The 17,112-nt window shown below is 36.0% G+C and overlaps 1 protein-coding gene across 4 annotated transcripts in view; it reads right to left on the bottom strand.

The window, feature by feature from the left end:
* Positions 1-7,230: 7,230 nt before the first annotated feature.
* The window catches only part of FYB1 (FYN binding protein 1), a 64,007-nt gene continuing 54,125 nt past the window's right edge, over positions 7,231-17,112 (bottom strand). For all 4 annotated transcript variants that reach the window (XM_026037820.1, XM_026037841.1, XM_026037833.1 and 1 more), the window contains 6 exons: positions 16,469-16,538; positions 14,959-15,064; positions 13,775-13,937; positions 9,280-9,313; positions 8,120-8,151; positions 7,231-8,033 (listed from right to left, as the gene is read on the bottom strand). In XM_026037820.1, coding sequence (XP_025893605.1) covers positions 8,011-8,033; positions 8,120-8,151; positions 9,280-9,313; positions 13,775-13,937; positions 14,959-15,064; positions 16,469-16,538 — 428 coding nt within the window. In that variant the 3' untranslated portion in view covers positions 7,231-8,010. The remainder of the gene's footprint in view (positions 8,034-8,119; positions 8,152-9,279; positions 9,314-13,774; positions 13,938-14,958; positions 15,065-16,468; positions 16,539-17,112) is intronic.

The raw sequence follows: 17,112 nt of genomic DNA, 5'->3' as shown, positions 1-17,112 counted from the left end.
GTCCTTTTATGTCCATATAGAAAGAGGGAAAAAAAACGCATAAACTTGAATCAAGCTATGTAGATAAGAAGTTAATCTCTTAAAATTCAGCTGACCTACAGTAATTTGTACTTGCTGAGYGTTTTATCTTGCACAAGTGTATTCACAACAATCTTCCTCAATTTACAATGATAAAACTGGCTTTAAATAGACATTGAGTCCCGAATGACACTGGGACAAACAGGAAGAAGAGAGAATCTAGTAAATTAGATCATAAGATTTAAAAAGAACAAGAAATCAATTCTTCTTTTGCTATTGCTTTATTTTTAGCAAGAATAGTGCAATCATTCTATTTGATTTTTTTTTTCTTCACAAGAACACCATCAAACTGCCTAGGAAGGGATAACATATGAGCTCTAGTCTCAGCTGCAAGGAAATATTAATAAGGAAAGTATAAAGAAACTACCATTGCTCGAAGGAATCAAATATGTGGCCAAATATATGAATTAGAATTACAACAAAGATACATAGACATTTGTTTATCCATTTGATATTTGAAATGACCCTTATACAAAAATTTCTCGAGAGGTAAAAATGTATGGTTCACCAGCATCTCACAATTACAAATTCGGGTTGTATAATAATCCCTTATGCTAAGAACAGGTGATGATGACAGGCGAATGATTTAGAAGTTGCATGGTTTGAGACAATCAAATCTTACTCACCAAACCTTTTTTTTTTTTCTTTCTTTTTTAATGCCTGACAAATCCAAAATAACAAATGAAGTCATTGGCTGTAATGTACTACTGGAGGCCACCCTGAAGTACCACACAAGTTTAGAGCAGATCTACACAAAGTGCAGCCTTGGGTGTCCCGCAATGTCCCTGCCCCTACAGGGCATTTTTAGCATGTCCCACACACTAAATCCATAAGGTCCTTCAGGTTGCAAGCAAGAGGTTGCCAAACTCCTCAGTCTTCAGTGGCTCAAGACTTACGGAATGATCAAGCCAAAAAAAAGAGGAGTGTAGGGCATAAAGACACCACCACCACCACCACCACTAAGTTTATGGGGATAATGATATTGTCTTAAGTAAAATGTCTAAGACGTCCATAAGGCTCCACAACATGTTAATTCTTTAACTGGATCTGCCTCTTTTGGTCTCATGTTCATTAAGTGGTTTCAATTGCATCTTGCTCCCCAGAGAGGCTGTTTTCCAATAGAAAAAGAAATACAATTGCTCTCCTGGCTACTATGCTATATTCTTATATATTCTTATATATATATATATATATACACACATATACTCTTAATATATATTCTTAGCTTTTTCAAATGCAAATGAACAGACATCTTTCTACATTTATTGTATGAAAAAGATTCTATAGATGATATTTTAAATATGACTAACAGGGTTTGCAAGATCAAAATAATTTGTCTAGGGAAAAAACAATTCCTTAAAACTTTTAAAATTGGTAACCATTTATTTTTTTCTGGAAAACTGCTGATTTCAGAAAACAGCATGATCTAAGTTATTAGAGAATACAGTATCCTTAATATAATTCACCTAGGAATAAAAAGGACTAATAATCTAAATTAATTACAACTCGTTAAAATGTCAGTATGCAGTAAGGCAAGATTTAAAAAAAAAAGAGCATACAGTGTATAGCAGCAAATTATGCAAGAGCAGCAATAAGCAGCATATTAAAGCAACAAYAACAAAATGAAAAATAGGAGAATGTCAAGCGATGCAACAAGTCTTCCTGATTGACTAGGCAGGTTGCTAACTGGATTGTTAATTAGTGCAAGCTCTCATTTAGGCACTGATTCATGTACGATTTTTCACAGCATTCTGCACTGCATAATCCTATTGAAGCTGTGAAAAGCAACAGGTGTCGAGTCTTTGTATGGTTGGCATATTAATTAGACATGAAGAAAAAAATCTTTAAAAAAGCATAACTATTAAGTACTTCAGTCCAGAGAAACTAGCTATAGGGCGAAAGCTACATGTAAGCATAATTTATCATATTCTAAATAGGTAAAGAACTTGATTCAAAATCTTCATGGCAGCAGAAACTATTTTTTGAAGTCTTCATAGATTTAAATCTTCTTTGAAATTTAACAAGCCCATTAGCATTTCCTTTGAGCACTGCCTGACAAAGAATTACTAATATTTTAATAGAAATATTACCGTTCGTCATAGAATATCTGAATTTCTGAGCCGCTTGGCAGGCAGGATGTCATTAGAGCAAACTACATTCCCTTGGTTCGCAGGAGGTATCTTGCTATGAACTGTCAGAACTGGAAGGAGCAGGAAAAAAAGGGCAAGATAAAGAAGATAGCTATTATTTTTAAGTTGCCTATAACRAGATTTGCTCCCATAATAATACCTCAGCTTAATCACTGAAGAAAGGTTTCCAGGTACTGATGGCGGGAGGAAGGTATGTTTGGCCTCATTTTAAACACTACAGGATAAATGCCATAGAACTCAAAATACAAGAATTGTAAGTTTTGGTGGTTGTTGAGTCATAAAGCCTCTATTGGTGTCACCCACAGAGTTAGGGTTTTTGAACAAAAAAAAAGGGAGGGAGCTTCTAAGCAGAACAGTCTTTAAAAATGAGATAAAAAATGAAAGTACCAGGGCAGGAATGCAGAAGTAGGGACCGGTATAAAACGATTAAAAGAGAAAGGAACAAGGAAGCAGAAAAGCGCMGACCAAAATGCACAGTCAAAGAATCAGGGAAAAGAGGAGTAATTTGACAGAACAGGAAGTAATAGAGAAAGTGAGGAGATGAGAATAAGATAATGTCGTAGGCAGTGAGAGAAGGCACTGACCATGAAAAACACTCTCTCTTTGAATCTATATAGAAATTAAAACTGTGCTTACCTGTAGGAGCTGGATGGTATTTGCCAGCTTTGTCCAGGACAAGAGAGCAGGAAAGAAGCTGAGGTGAGGGGGAAGAGAAGGGGGTCTCACATTGTGGCCCTGCTGTCCCCAGGAGCAGGGGACAGGGTTCCTGGGGTCGGTGTCTGTGGTTTGTGTACATTTTCTGCCTGAAATGCACACACACATAAATGAAGGAGCAGGCAGCTTTTCCTGCTAGGATTTTGAAAATCGGGAATTGGGCCAAAAAAAAAAAAAAAAAAAAGAATTAAAGGGGAGGAAAAAAAAATAGCTGGTGTTGATTTTCTTTGTCTGTCTTATGATGTTGGAGCAGCAGGATTTGGCAATGGTACTGAAACAAGCCAAATAGGAGAGCATTTCTCAAAGCCCCTTGGTATCTGTATAATTTACATTTCATTCACATATGTGKTGGCATTCTGCGTGCTTCCTTTCTGCCTAACAGTGAACATATTAAGTTTAAGCGGTGTTTCTACATGCTGTGCGTTAAGAAAGAAAATAAACATAGTTTCCCCAACTCTTTCCAACAAGGCCCCCAAACATAAAAAGCCTTGTGCCTGGAACACTATACATTTAGTAAAAGTTTAATCCTCTCTGTCAAAGCACTTTAGAGGGAGACAAATAAGATAATTCAAAAAAAAATCCCATGCGTGTTGGGCAGGCAGCTCGCTGGGCTTGAACAAAGCGAGCGAAGGTCTGGTGAGATCAGCCTCGTTTTGCTCCACCCAGCCCAAGAAGGGCACCTGGGGCTATGGAGCTGCACAGGTCTGCGGGATGTGCAGGCGTCAGTCTGCAGCTCCGGGTGACAGGGAGCGGACACCTACCGTGTCAGGCAGACGCCAGGGAACACCTAGGGAGACCCTCCAGCGGGACTAATACCTCGCTGCTTAGATAACCAAGTAGCCAAGGTGGAGGGCTGTTCCTCCAGCATTACTATGAATACATGAATAGCTTCTRATAAGTAAGTTAAGGGGTTTTTTTGTTTTGTTTTGTTTTTCCAGAATTCGCTTGGGTGTCTGAGCCTGGCATGTTTGCAAACCATATACACGTAAACATTCGATTTTGGCTGAAGTCACAGACCTGACTCAAAAACATGTGAACAAATTTGTTGTCGACATGGAACTTTGGAGAAAGCAAAGGATAAAAATGTAGGGAATAATGTAGATCACACAAATCTACAATATGTCCCCAGCTTTTATTAAGTTTCAGAATATCATTTAAGCTATTATTTAAATTACATGTTCATCAGTATCCCCTATCAGACACCTTTTTATTCCTGTAAACACAGCATATTTAAAAAACACCTTTTGCTTGCTCATACTTTTTAACCACAAGTCATGTTACCTAGTTATCACTGGATAAACTCATCATTTGTGGGGATCTGAGAAATGTGACAAATGCTGTAGTAAAACCCATGAGAAGCCATGGAAGGAAGATTTACACCAGACAAGGAGCAGCCAGGAGCCGAGTGAACAGGGCTGAACAACTGCCTTTTCTGTTAACTCTCACCCAGCCCAGGCCGAAACGAGACAGGGATCCTGCGGGAAAAAATAGTGAGCTGTCCTGTAATTATAGACTCCGGGCACATTTTTAAGGACACATCCATGCAAGCAGGCAGAATTGAGGCTGTGCAAATACAAACTTGTTTCTTGTATTTTATAACACTTGAATACTTGTAGTGATGCTGCACTTGAGACTCTTCCCATCTCGGCTGGTTGGGGGCTGGTATATATGGTATTTAAGGGGACTTTTCCATGAGTTTTCTCTATAGTTGCCTCATTTAACTCAACACACACACACTCTCACGTGCCTGCACACCCATTTTCCTGTGGGGAACGAATGTAGAGCTGAGGGCTAATCCCCGTGAGCATGAATCTGGGCTCTGACACCACCTTTCCTCCSCTTTGCTAAAGCACTGATTTTCCCAGTTGAGGTGGGTTATGCAACCAGATCACACATAGAGGAGGGTTTTGTTACCTCTGTGGGAGGAGGAGCCAGGGGATCGGCAATTATGTGGATCCAAAATATAAACCTCTTAGGCAGGAATGCACAGGAGATCAGCTGCATTCCTGCAGCCCAGAGCCTGTGGTTAGAGCAGAGAAAAAGCTCTAAAGCTACTGAACTGGAAAAAAAATACAGCCCTTTTCACCCTTCCAGTTTTTGTTTTGCTCAGCTGGTTTGCTGGGACACTGGAGAGGCAGGAGAGAGATGCAAACCACCTCTGCTCACACCAAAGTCTAAGTTCTGAGTCACTGCTTTAACACTGCTGAACGGTTTAGCAGACACAGCCAAAACCTCCAGGTTYGGAGACTGAGCTTGGAAATGTGGGTGGGGGAGCAGAGAAAGAGCAGCTTTCCTTTCCTTTCTTCACATGTGAGAAATGCCTAGGATATAATCTTAATTTAAATGTTAAGTTTATATTTAGCTGTTCGGAAGTTTTTTCTCCTTACAGCTCACATCCTAAGAAGCAATTACTGATAACAAAATGCCACACTGCAGTTGTACTGCCATCCGAGCAGTAATGGAGTCAATTTTCACTCTGCCTGCTGCACAGGGATAATACTCACGAGTTATTTTTCATGTACTGCTGTTCTACTTTGGCAGAAGGCGGTGTACCAATATTTCTTGTGAGAAAGCCTACTTACATTCATTGGTAAAGCAGTCAAAAATATATATGATACCAGCAATTTTCTTTTCTGTGTGAAATTATAATACCTTGYAACCCATTTCAACACCTTATCCCAATCACACTGTATTTTGCAGCGTGCACAGATTCTTATCATGAAGTATCTTTTAATGGTTTKGTATGGTCGTTTAGTTTATCATGAGATAGAGTCAGTATTATTCAGAATGAATATATTACTAAGGAAGCACAGGATCTACATCCATCACATCAAGGTTGAGAAAAATGGAAAGAGTATTCAAAAATATAATCAAAAATCCCACAAAGAGTAACATTCATATCTGTTCAGGGGTAYAAAAAAGAAGGTTTGTGTTCTGCTCAAGTCCTTTAATATCAGATAAAGTTTATACAACAGGAAGGTTCCTATGTTGGTCCTACTACAACGTGCAAAGTTCTATTATCAGCTACGAGTGAAACAAGACTGGGCATGTATTTTGGAATTTAATATAAGCTCTTTCTGGAAATATTTTACTGGGGAAACTATGAACATATTTATCCTATTATTAACTGACAAATGGTCTTATATTTCTAAATGCCTAATTTTACAGCACTAATTTTATGCATGTAGCCTCTTGAATCTCCCTGAAAAATAAACAAAACAGCAGCAGCTGAAGAGTCAGCCACATTCATTGTACTTAATGTACAAGGTCATGTTTTAAATTTGGGTGCTGGTGTCGATATTTACACATACAATATTGCTATTTGTGTGTTTGGATGCTGGTTTGAATAACAAATATAGAACTGGAAACTCAAGTTTACCTACCATTTCAACACGAGATTTAGTGCACAGTATCACTGATTTTACATATAGTATAAAATAGCTTACCAGCTGTTATCTCTACAGTCAATTTTATGTTTGATATCCTCATAGCGTACTCATACTTCCCTAGAGATTTACTGCACTTGGAACCATCAATAAAAAACCACTTGTGTAAGATGGAATCTCAGCACACTCAAGAAAATAGCAAAACTCCCAGCAAAACTTCAGCAGAACCAAATTTTCTGACTTTATGTATTTAATCTAAACCTGCTAGCTTGCTACATTGCTCTGGTTTGCACGGGCATCTCACCTCTTGGGGATTATAGCGGACTTGATTATCAAGAGGAGTTATCTGCACTGATTCAGCTGCACAGGCTGCGACAGGTTACTCAGAACTAGCACTATAGCCTAGAGCATCACAGAGTACAAATGAATCTTCCATTTTCTGTATATGACTTCACTCTCTATTGGAAGCCCACTGTAAATTTCCTTTGATTTCCAGTGGATTCTGATAGTGACATTTACTATTATGGCTCATTGGAATTTTATTTTATTTTATTTTATTTTATTTTATTTTATTTTATTTTATTTTATTTTATTTTATTTTATTTTATTTTATTTTATTTTATTTTCTGCCAAATAACAGCATTGCTAATGATTTTGTGTGTGTTAAGAAATGTAGAAATGTATAAGCATGAAAATGTTTAACTTACATACTTTCATTTAGCTACATCCAGTGTAAAACAGTAATACTTAAAAATACAGCATCAAAATGATKTGATAAATGTACACATACATATTTATTTATTCTGGAAGTTATTTCCCACCAGTTTATCATGACTTTTTGCTCCATTTTAATGCCCACTTAGTAACAATGATATTTAAAACAAGCAAAAAATAAAAGCTCATCTAAACATTTCAAAAATATTCTGTTAATATATTATAAATTAGAATCTTCCATGTTTGATATCTCAGAGTGCCGTATGTAACAGATATAACTTATACTTACCACGGAACTATGAATATTAGTCAAAAAGTACTTACAAAATAATAAAGTGAATTTTAGAAAACCTTTATTCTATCACTCGTGCAACATAAAACTTTGGCTGAGAGGGTACGTGGCTGTACATGTCAGTGTAGCCAACACTATTACAACGGGGATGGCAGGTTAGCAAGGAACTCTCTTCTCCAATACTCCCTTTTTATCTCCCCTTTTCCCAGCAGGATGCTGCCACCAAAGACGGGCGCTTCTCCTCAGGATGCTCTCCTGCCCAGGGTGGCAGTCTCTGGTGCTTAGGAGAAAAGAGCTGGAGAAAAAGCTGCTACGGAGGCTTTTTGCCCTCTGCATCCGTCACAGACCTGCACTGGCCTCCCTGGGAATAGCCAGTTGAGGGACTGTTTTTACCGGGAYGGTGGCAAATATGGTAGGGAAAGATGGTAACTTTAGCTTTAGCTCTTATTCCCTGGATTTTAAGTGCTCTGATAGCAATAAAAATGTCATATAAAGCAACCGATGGCAAAACTCTGAAGTTACAAAAAGCAGCTAACCAAACTTTGCTCACACAGACAGGGTTGTAGCCTATTAACCTGCAGCCAGTGAACTTTGGTGATTGCCTTTGCTTTGACGACGAGGAAGTTCAAAATAAATCTTGATCCTCAATGAAACTCTCAAACCCACGGGAGTCAGCTTAGTCATTGTCATAGATGCAGCCTGAAACAGAAACAGGGATTGTTGGATACAGGGATGAAGTTATTTGTTGTAAGTGAATTTAAAAGTGTTTGAAATGTCTAACATACCATCACCGATATCATCATAAATCTCTCCATCGCTGTAAAAAAGAAGGGAAAATAATGTATTTAAAAATTATTTTAAATTTAATAAATTAATTTCTATTTGCAGAAAAGCATAAAATGGCTAGCATGGTTTAGATTGGTGTGAAATAATTCATTCGCTAATTAGGAAAATGTCAGCTTCATCCACAGGTTTCAGCTATGTTTTGAGCTACATTTTAGCTATATTATAATTCAGATGACTAAGATGGTTAGGTCAAAGAATTTTCAGCGAAGGGTAGAGCTGGATACATTTCTTTTTAAACTATAGGCTTTCTTTGTTAATAGAATTAAAAAACTTTTTTTTTCCAGTGCTTGTTTTAACAAAATCCCAGACATATTTCCATTAAAAACGAATTTCTTACTCATTTTTTAAATAAAAATGAGAAAAGTGAAGGAAATCACTATGTCCTTGCAATGCTTATTTTTTCTTATACTATGGTTTTGGAGGAACAGCTTCCTAGATAATGTATTTAGGTAATGCCTATATATGATATAGGCACCACGAGTAGCAGGATTTTTCAAAATGTGTTATGGAAGCCACTAAGGCCATTTACATATGTTTAGCACTTACATAAATGTTTGCAGGCCTGAATTCTAAAACAGTCATSTGATTTAATATTTAAAAGCCTAACACAAAGCCCACTGAAGGCAATGGAAAGGCTTTGTCTGGCAAGGCTTTTGGATTGGATCCTAAATGTTCAACTCCACACAATTACATTGAGCAACACCAAATCTTTGCATTCCCATAAGACTGAAGTAAAAATAAATCTAGAGRAAAAATGGTTTATTTTTAGTTAAACGTTTGAATTTGGCTTGAATGCACTCAGTTACATTAATGTGCAGTTTACTAATAGATTGCAGTCCCCAAAATATTCAGTTTAAGTTATTTTTCATGTCTCAAACCAGAGTTTATAGGTTAGCAATGAGGAATGGAGCCCTGGATTATTTTCAGCATGCATGTATGTGAACAGTTCTTGAGCAGGCTAAATTCCCCCCAATTTTTTTGCATTTACAGGACCAGTGCCACACACACAAATAACTAAATTCCACTTTTACTTAAYAAATGCCTTAGAATAACATGGAGTATTAAAGCAAGCTTTTCAAAATGATCATTTGGTACTTACTTCTCAACTAAATTGCTTCTCAGAACATAGCCATCTGTAAAATTGGAATATACGTGTAATTAAATTTAAATATTCATGATATTTCTTCTGTTGCTACAGCTAGTGAAATATATATTTTCTCGGTGTAGTGCAATACACATTTCAGATAGGAAATGTATAGATGAATAATAACATAAATGGAAAACATTGCTAGAATACAGAATTTGAAGAAATATGTGTAGCTTCCGAATGGGATAAAAATGTCTTTCAAGATGTATATAGCAGTTAATTACTATTAAACATAATTGTTTAAAAAAATTAATTGTATTAAAAATTGTATTAAATTGTATTAAAAAATTAATTGTATTGACTTGATTTTAAAAATTATGTAAGAATATCGAAAGATATGTGCTCACTACGTAATTAATCTATCATCCTGTTGCATTACTGATAAAGTCAGACTTTCAGCTACATATACTCTCCTGCAACTCACTTAATCCCTTGAAAAATTACTTGCTTTCCTTGGTCAAAGACCTTTACCGATGCACTTGCCTGTCAGTTGGCAGAATATACACAGCCAAAGCAAAACCCATAACAATAATTACATATTTGTAGGTAAACCTTAGTATGTTTGTGGAAACAAAATAGTATAGTTTTAAAAGGGATATGTCATTTTTCATTAGATTTGAAATTATTATAAACTTAATATATTTATAATCTAAACTAAAAACATATAAAATATAAAAATATATATTTATATGTAAACTATATATTTATAAATTATTATAAAAATAAAATTACAATCCTTCTTTGTTGAGCCAGAGTCACACTAAAAGCTGCTTTTTCAATGATTTGTGTACTGGACCATATTCACAGGTCATAGAATCAATTAATTGGCTTTATTTGTAAAGTTTCTTTGCATTTTTTGCATGGAGTTGTGATTGCTTCATGTATTTAGAGGAGCGATCACATAGTACAGAAAAGAAAAACAAAATTTTCTCTGCCAGCATTTCTGGTGGTGATATTTCAAGAGCATTTCTATCAACCTCGAGATCTTATTATTTAACACAGAGGAATTCCTTACTTATTTCTTTGAAGTTTTCTGACAGACAAAATACAAAAGTATCCTCTAAAGCAAAACAAAACATAACAAAAAACCCCACAATAATCTCTATCTAAAGCTTTTTATATTTTGTATAATGTTTTTCAAGCATTTTTACAATCCATTGCTGATTTTATTCTAATTGAAATCACCCTTTTTTAAGATTTGTAACCTGATYACTTTCCTTCACAAATTACTATCAAACACAGTGACCTTGCACTATGTTCAAAACCATATTACAGTGTTTATCTGGAAGATGATTTTACATCATGGATTTCTATATGGACTATGGTAAAAGTTATCTGACAAGAATAATATCTACAATTATTCTGTAAATAGTAATAAATAACYATCTCTTATATAGAACTTTTCTGTCTAAAGAAACATCATTTTAAGTCGGTGTATTTTTATCTTAAAATACAGGTTGATATCACATATTGCTATAAATCTCAAATACAAATACTGTGATATATATGAATAGTGTGTATATATAATTGTGTATATAYGAATAATGTGTGATACTGATTGCCCATCTTAGATAACACAGAACTAAGGTATTTCTTCAGTGTAATTAATACATTAATATCAATGCATTTTAAAGGAATTTCAGCTTGTATTACAGCTGAATGTTGTCTAAAAGGCATTAATTTAATGTAATAATATTTTATTTGACACTAATCTGATTTAACTCTGTTTATGACTTACCAGTCCAATGAATGCAATCATAATGAAAAATAATCTATTTAATCCTCCATCTAAACCAATATGTTAGGTAAAGTCTCTATAAGCTCAATAATATTTTAAATTAGTCCTAAAAGTATTCTCTTTGTAAGAAAGCTAAGGCATCCTTTGGAAAAAAAAAGATAAATAATCTTGTTGCTGAGAAAATGGGAAAATATTTCTATGTATTTAATATTTGATTRCATCTGTATTAGATAAAATAGATGCTTAATTTGCCTGTATTCATGAAGATTTGATACTTACAAAAGCTATTACAGTTTTTGCCTAGCMAGATGGTTAAACTGCAAGTTCTTCCTGTCATCTGTGTGGGTTCTCAAGCTAAATGCAAGCCACTACACATAGGCTCTTCTCTATTCAGCRTGCTTTTTTTCTAGTTCTCTTTCCTCATACTTTAACTGGGATAAAAGCACAGATATGGAATTTTGTTTAAAGACATAATTTAAAAAAAAAATCTCTTCAAGCAGAGTCCAACAATTTACAGGACTCTTAAAGGCTCATTGGGAGTCATTTAAAATCACTCAGCCAATCTCCTCTGATTTTATTTTTCATTTTCTCATGTAAATCTACACGAAAGTAAAGTTTTTTCTCCTGCAGACGTGGTATACAAACATCRTGCAAACCAAGCACACATAGCAAACAACAAGCCTCCTAATACTGCCAGGGTTAGCCTGGAGGCAGCAGCCTCAGGACCAGATTTCTCCAACCCTGAGGCACGTTTCAGGCAGCATCTGCCCACTCCACACACTTCCAGACTGCTTCCTAATCAGGAACAAAGCTCCAAGATTACGTGTCCCAGGTTAATCTAGTTCCGTTGTATTTCTGTGCCTACATAATAGGGGAATACGGGTGCAGGACAGAAAAATTCAGTCCTGGTTCCCTGGCATAACTAAAGGCATGATGCCAAAAGCTTTCACTGGAGCAAAGGAGYCTTGGAGGAGACACAGCTTACATCTTCCAGCACTGACATTCATCCTTATCCTAACGCTTAAGCAGCGGTCGTGAAAGTGAAGTGAACATTTTTTCTTTATCTCAAAAGACACAAGGGTTTGACCACGGCAGAAGTAACAAGGGACTTGAGAATAAACAAGAATCAGTTCCTTGGAATTTCAAATCATTTGGTAACTATAACTCATAGCAGAATATGTTCCTAAGCTCATCAGCCCTTGCTCAACAAGGTGGGAGGATATTATAATGTAATTCCTAATTTTGTTTCACTGCCAGTGGTGCATAGAAACTATGGAAGTTAAAGGATGAATGGAAGAATTCATATGCAAGAGAGAATCAAGAATATTTTTAACTGTTGGTTTTCAGTCTGCCTGGCCTTTAAAAAGTTAAATTATACTTTTTAGATATGAGCCTGCTCCAAATACAGCAAGTATCTGAAGCTGACAGTTTCAGAGCCTTCCTAATTAATGTGAAACTTGACAGAGATCTATTCTAACTTTTTCAGGGAGGGTATTTTTATTTGTTTTGCTCTTTTATGCATAGCGAAGCAGTAGGTTCTGTCACTGTTTGAAAGGCTTTGAAGACTACTGTGAGAAAAACAAACAACTTGAACTACTTTCTACTTTGTTGTTGGTAGCTTAATCCAGAAAGTGCGGTATTGAAAGCTGCTCTCGGGGAAGAGGCTACGCTAGGTCAATCCATATTTTGAAAAATCAATGTGTGGTTATGCAAGAAAATCTCCTGCATCCTGCTGGCTTGCCAAGAAGGCGGCTATATTCCAGTTACAACAGATGAGAACCTCAGGGAAAACAACAATAGAAAGGCTACTAAATCCACTTCAAAGGCATAGGGCATCACACCGCCTTCTAGTTAGGGCAGCGGAGAACAACACAGGTGAGTTGTTTGCACAGAAAGCTGTTACTTTGAACATACTCTGAATTCTTATTGGGAGATTTAAAACGTATTGTAGCAGAAGCATATTAAGAAATCAAAACCAACAGTAGATGGTCCAGACTTCTCCAAAGAATGCAGCAGCTTCTGCCAATGCACAGCCTGGCCACGGCTTCCAAAGAAGCCCTGGAAGGACGTGGAGCTGCAGCTGCTGCCTTGACAGCTCCCAAGCAGGCAGGCACACCAGTCTTGGAGCTGCTTGGAGGATATGTGTCTTGGAGCTGCTGGGGCTGGGGAGGACTCCTTCTCCTCTCCAGCCTGTTGAAAAGATTAAACTCCAGCTCTGGCAACACGAACTAAGAGCTAATAAGAATACGGCCATTGATTTTCCCTTGGCTGGAATCAATGGGCAAGTGCTTCTAAGAGGTGCAGCAACTGCTTTCCTAGACTCTAGGGTATCACAGCTACATTCTGAGTGGCAACTGGTGAGAGGCAAAAGCACTCAAAAAAGCTGTTAATCTTAGTTAATGCAAAGCAAGAATTACATAAATAACTTCTCCTTCCTCTGACRTTTGTTCTTCCTTGTCTATGCGAGTTGTAAACTTTTTAAGGTGAGGCTCTCTAACACCGCTGTAGGAGCTACTGTAAGCATTAATAATAATAAAGTAACCACAATTTACCTATTATAAACCACCAGACAAGGAAAAAGATGTAATATTTTGAACCTGACAGGGAAGAGGATTTTTTTCTGATTCAAGTGAGGTGCTGAACAATCATCTCTAGCAGCCTAATTCACAGCACACCCAGAATGTTCTACACGCTTTTAATAAAACTTACATTTTCCTTCTTCATTCCTGCACAGGACCTTGGTATCATCTGTATTTTCTATAATTTCAAGAGTCTCTCCTGGTTTAACTTGTAAATCCTTAGATCCCCATTTTCTCTGAGGTAAATCCTGGATTGTAGTAGTGGAGTAAAGAACTCTAATTTCACCTTCAAACTGCAAAAATAAAGTAAGTTGGATAAAAATATTAATGCAAAATCTATGATCTTGATTCATTGTTTTATAACAATATAGTCTCCTTATTGCTAACTTTCCAAAAGTTAGGTGAATAWTTGTTTATGCTCTCTAGTGTCTGTGCCTATTACCAGTTAAAAATGTTCATTTTGAGGCTTGTTGGTTATGTTGGCTGTCAGAGATTTGAAGATCTAAACTCTTTACAAGGATATAAATTGTAGGTTTTATACATTTAAGGAACTTCCAGGTTATTTATCAGATTGTTGACATATGGATGAAACCCAAATTCTAGATGAAGCCAGTTTCTTATCTGACCACAATTTATAAATCCTGCTGAGTTTTAATTTAAGCTCTGACATTTTATGTATGATGTGAGCTTGAAGTTCTGTGTGCTGAGCATGTGTAATATCAGGAATATTTTCCTGCTATAGCAGAATGGGAAGCATTTGGAGAACCAAATAATTATTGTCTTTTCCTTAAGCCATAAATGCCTAGAATTATTGTAGATGTTTTCTGAGTTAGTTCTACACAGTTTTAAACTGCTTTTTGATGTCATTCTATTTAATTTTCAATCAAATTTGTCAATTTAAACAAAGCAGTTTTTTATACTASAAGCTGAGAGGTTTTTTTTGTTGCTATCATAATGTCAGGGAAAATCAACGATATTCTTTTGAAAAATGTTTGCAAGAGCTATATTTAACAATTTATTTTTAAAATTTATTTTTAAATATTTATTTATTTTATATTTAAATTTATTTTTAAAAGATTTAATGTAAAATAAATTTAACAATTTATTTTTAAAAGAAAAAAATAAGAATGTTAATTTAAAACCYGCTTAGAAAAGTGAGTTCAGTATATACTCTACCATTAAATTTCAATATTCAGTCCATAAATACTAATTGCCTTTCACAAGTTTTCAGAGGTTAATAATGGTTTATTTGCAAATCAAAGGAAATAAATTAGAGGCATACAGGTCTTTATATTGTGTGTGAACAAAACTTACTTTGAACTTTTTTCTAAACTCTTTTTCTTCTCTTTCCATCTTCTTCAGCTTTCGTGCATCCTTTTCATCTTGTTTACCTTTTCCAAGGCTCAGTGATTTTGATGCACTAAAACACAAGGTTACAGATAAAACAAAATTAGCAACATATGAGAGATACTGACAAACTTTCTGATAATTTCAGTGAAACTGCATTTACTTTCCTGCGTATCTTCTTTCCTCCRTATAAAATTAATATAGATAATTATAATACAATAGAGACTTGATTTTGGAAGGTGGTAGGGTTTTTTTTTCAAACTTTCATCTTTTCATCAGTTCTGATATTAATATATCTGCTACATAACTGAATACATATATCTTTYCAAAGCATCTAGGTAATACAGCAACGGAAACTTTACAACTACCAAAATTTTACAAATAATACACATCATTTTAGAATCTCTAGGCACAGGACCATTTTTTTGGAAGTCTACATATCTTTGGGCAATGGCAGAATATAAGATGTCCCATCGTGGAGGCACCTGAATTGTTGTATCTTTTATATATGTTTATATAATAGCTGCCATAATACCTATRTGTATATGTAAGACCTTTCTGCTCCAGGGAGTGCTTTGCATGCATAAAGCTAAAGATCCATTTGGAGCTCTGCTGTTTTTTTCTCCATCCATGCTGATCTGTGCCAATGGACATGGCAAGGTTTCAATTCCTTAACTGCCCTTCCTCAGTCTGTACCAGGGAATTTAAGGTCCGACTCCCTAGTTTCCTGATTTGCCTAGAATTGCAGATGACAGTTTCCCTTATGAAGAATGGGTGTGATTGTGCCTACACCAAGGCGGGCTGTATCCTTTCCATTGGATCTACACAGTTAAAAAGCTCWCTCCATTTGGATGCCTTCAGACTAGGTTATTGCTGTGCACTCTTTACAGCTTCCCCTGAGCAAAGTCAGTGATGACAGAAAGCAACAAATTGCCCTCAGACACTCACCTGTGCTCATAATTCATCAGTGCTGCTAAGGTGGCCCTAACTTCCCGGTCCAGGGAAAAAAAATTTTGGAATTTAACTTTGCACTTCAGATGTGTTTCATTCTGGTAACATAAGGCGCTACCTTTTTTCTCACAAGAGCAACTGAGAGCAAATACAGTGCTTATCCTAGCAGTCCTCAAATGTTTACAGGAAGAGGACTGCATATAGAGCATTTTCAATGGAAGATCTTTAACTCATGCATTCAGTTATGCCCCTTATCCATACGAGTTTGAATTTGTTGAAATTCAAAGCATGTCTATTTATTCTACTAGTACTCAAATTGTTTCAATTTGAAACAGAAGCAATGAAGAAAGAGAAGGAAAGAACGTTTATCTACAATTGTCAAAAGCAGGGCTTTGAGAATGACAAAACGTGACAATACCAAAGAAAGCAGGCATTAGTAGCAACCTGCCTCTAGTAAATACTTGGGAAATGTGTCATAGTGTATTAAAGATTGCTAATGAGAGGAATAATTCCAGTGTTCACTTGCCTGAGTTCAGCTGGTGGAGGAGGGAAGTCTGAGGAATCTACGTCATCATAAACATCACTGTCTCCACAGTCTGAAAGAACAGTGTTCAAAACAATGGAAATTTATTCTGTGAACCTTGAGCAAGGAATACAGTGTGTTACAATCTACCACAGTATAGCCAAGTTGACAAGAAATTGCGGCCAGTATTGCAGCCATTAATCATGTATAGTATCTCAGCTTTCCCTTTCGCAGTGTGCTGTGCAAAACATACACCACCCTTTTCAGAATAAGACTCTGTTAATAATAACAGGTATTCACTGATATTTTAATCTTCTTARACTGAAGCAAGTTTTAGCACATGTTGGCTAATGCAATAGCCTTTTAATCTTTATTTTAATTAGGCTATTTCCCACTGTGTTCTATCAAAGTATATTTTCAGGGTTTCATGCACTTCTACAGCACTTTTGTCAATGTAAAGATGCCTAGAAGTGGATATGAATCACATATGTTAGCTTTTAGGCCATAAGGGAATGCCAAAGCAATGAAAAGTATTCTTACCCCAAGAATATACTTTGAATCATATCCAGCATGTTTGAAGAAGGAAAACAGTTGCTGAACTCATCAAATCCGTGGCTAAAARAGTCACAGTAGGAGATAAAATATTA

Source organism: Nothoprocta perdicaria, unplaced genomic scaffold, assembly GCF_003342845.1.
Source record: "Nothoprocta perdicaria isolate Ctin4 unplaced genomic scaffold, notPer1 scaffold_1, whole genome shotgun sequence".
In the NCBI taxonomy this organism is placed as follows: Eukaryota; Metazoa; Chordata; class Aves; order Tinamiformes; family Tinamidae; genus Nothoprocta; species Nothoprocta perdicaria.
This window is presented reverse-complemented; position numbering and strand designations above follow the sequence as displayed.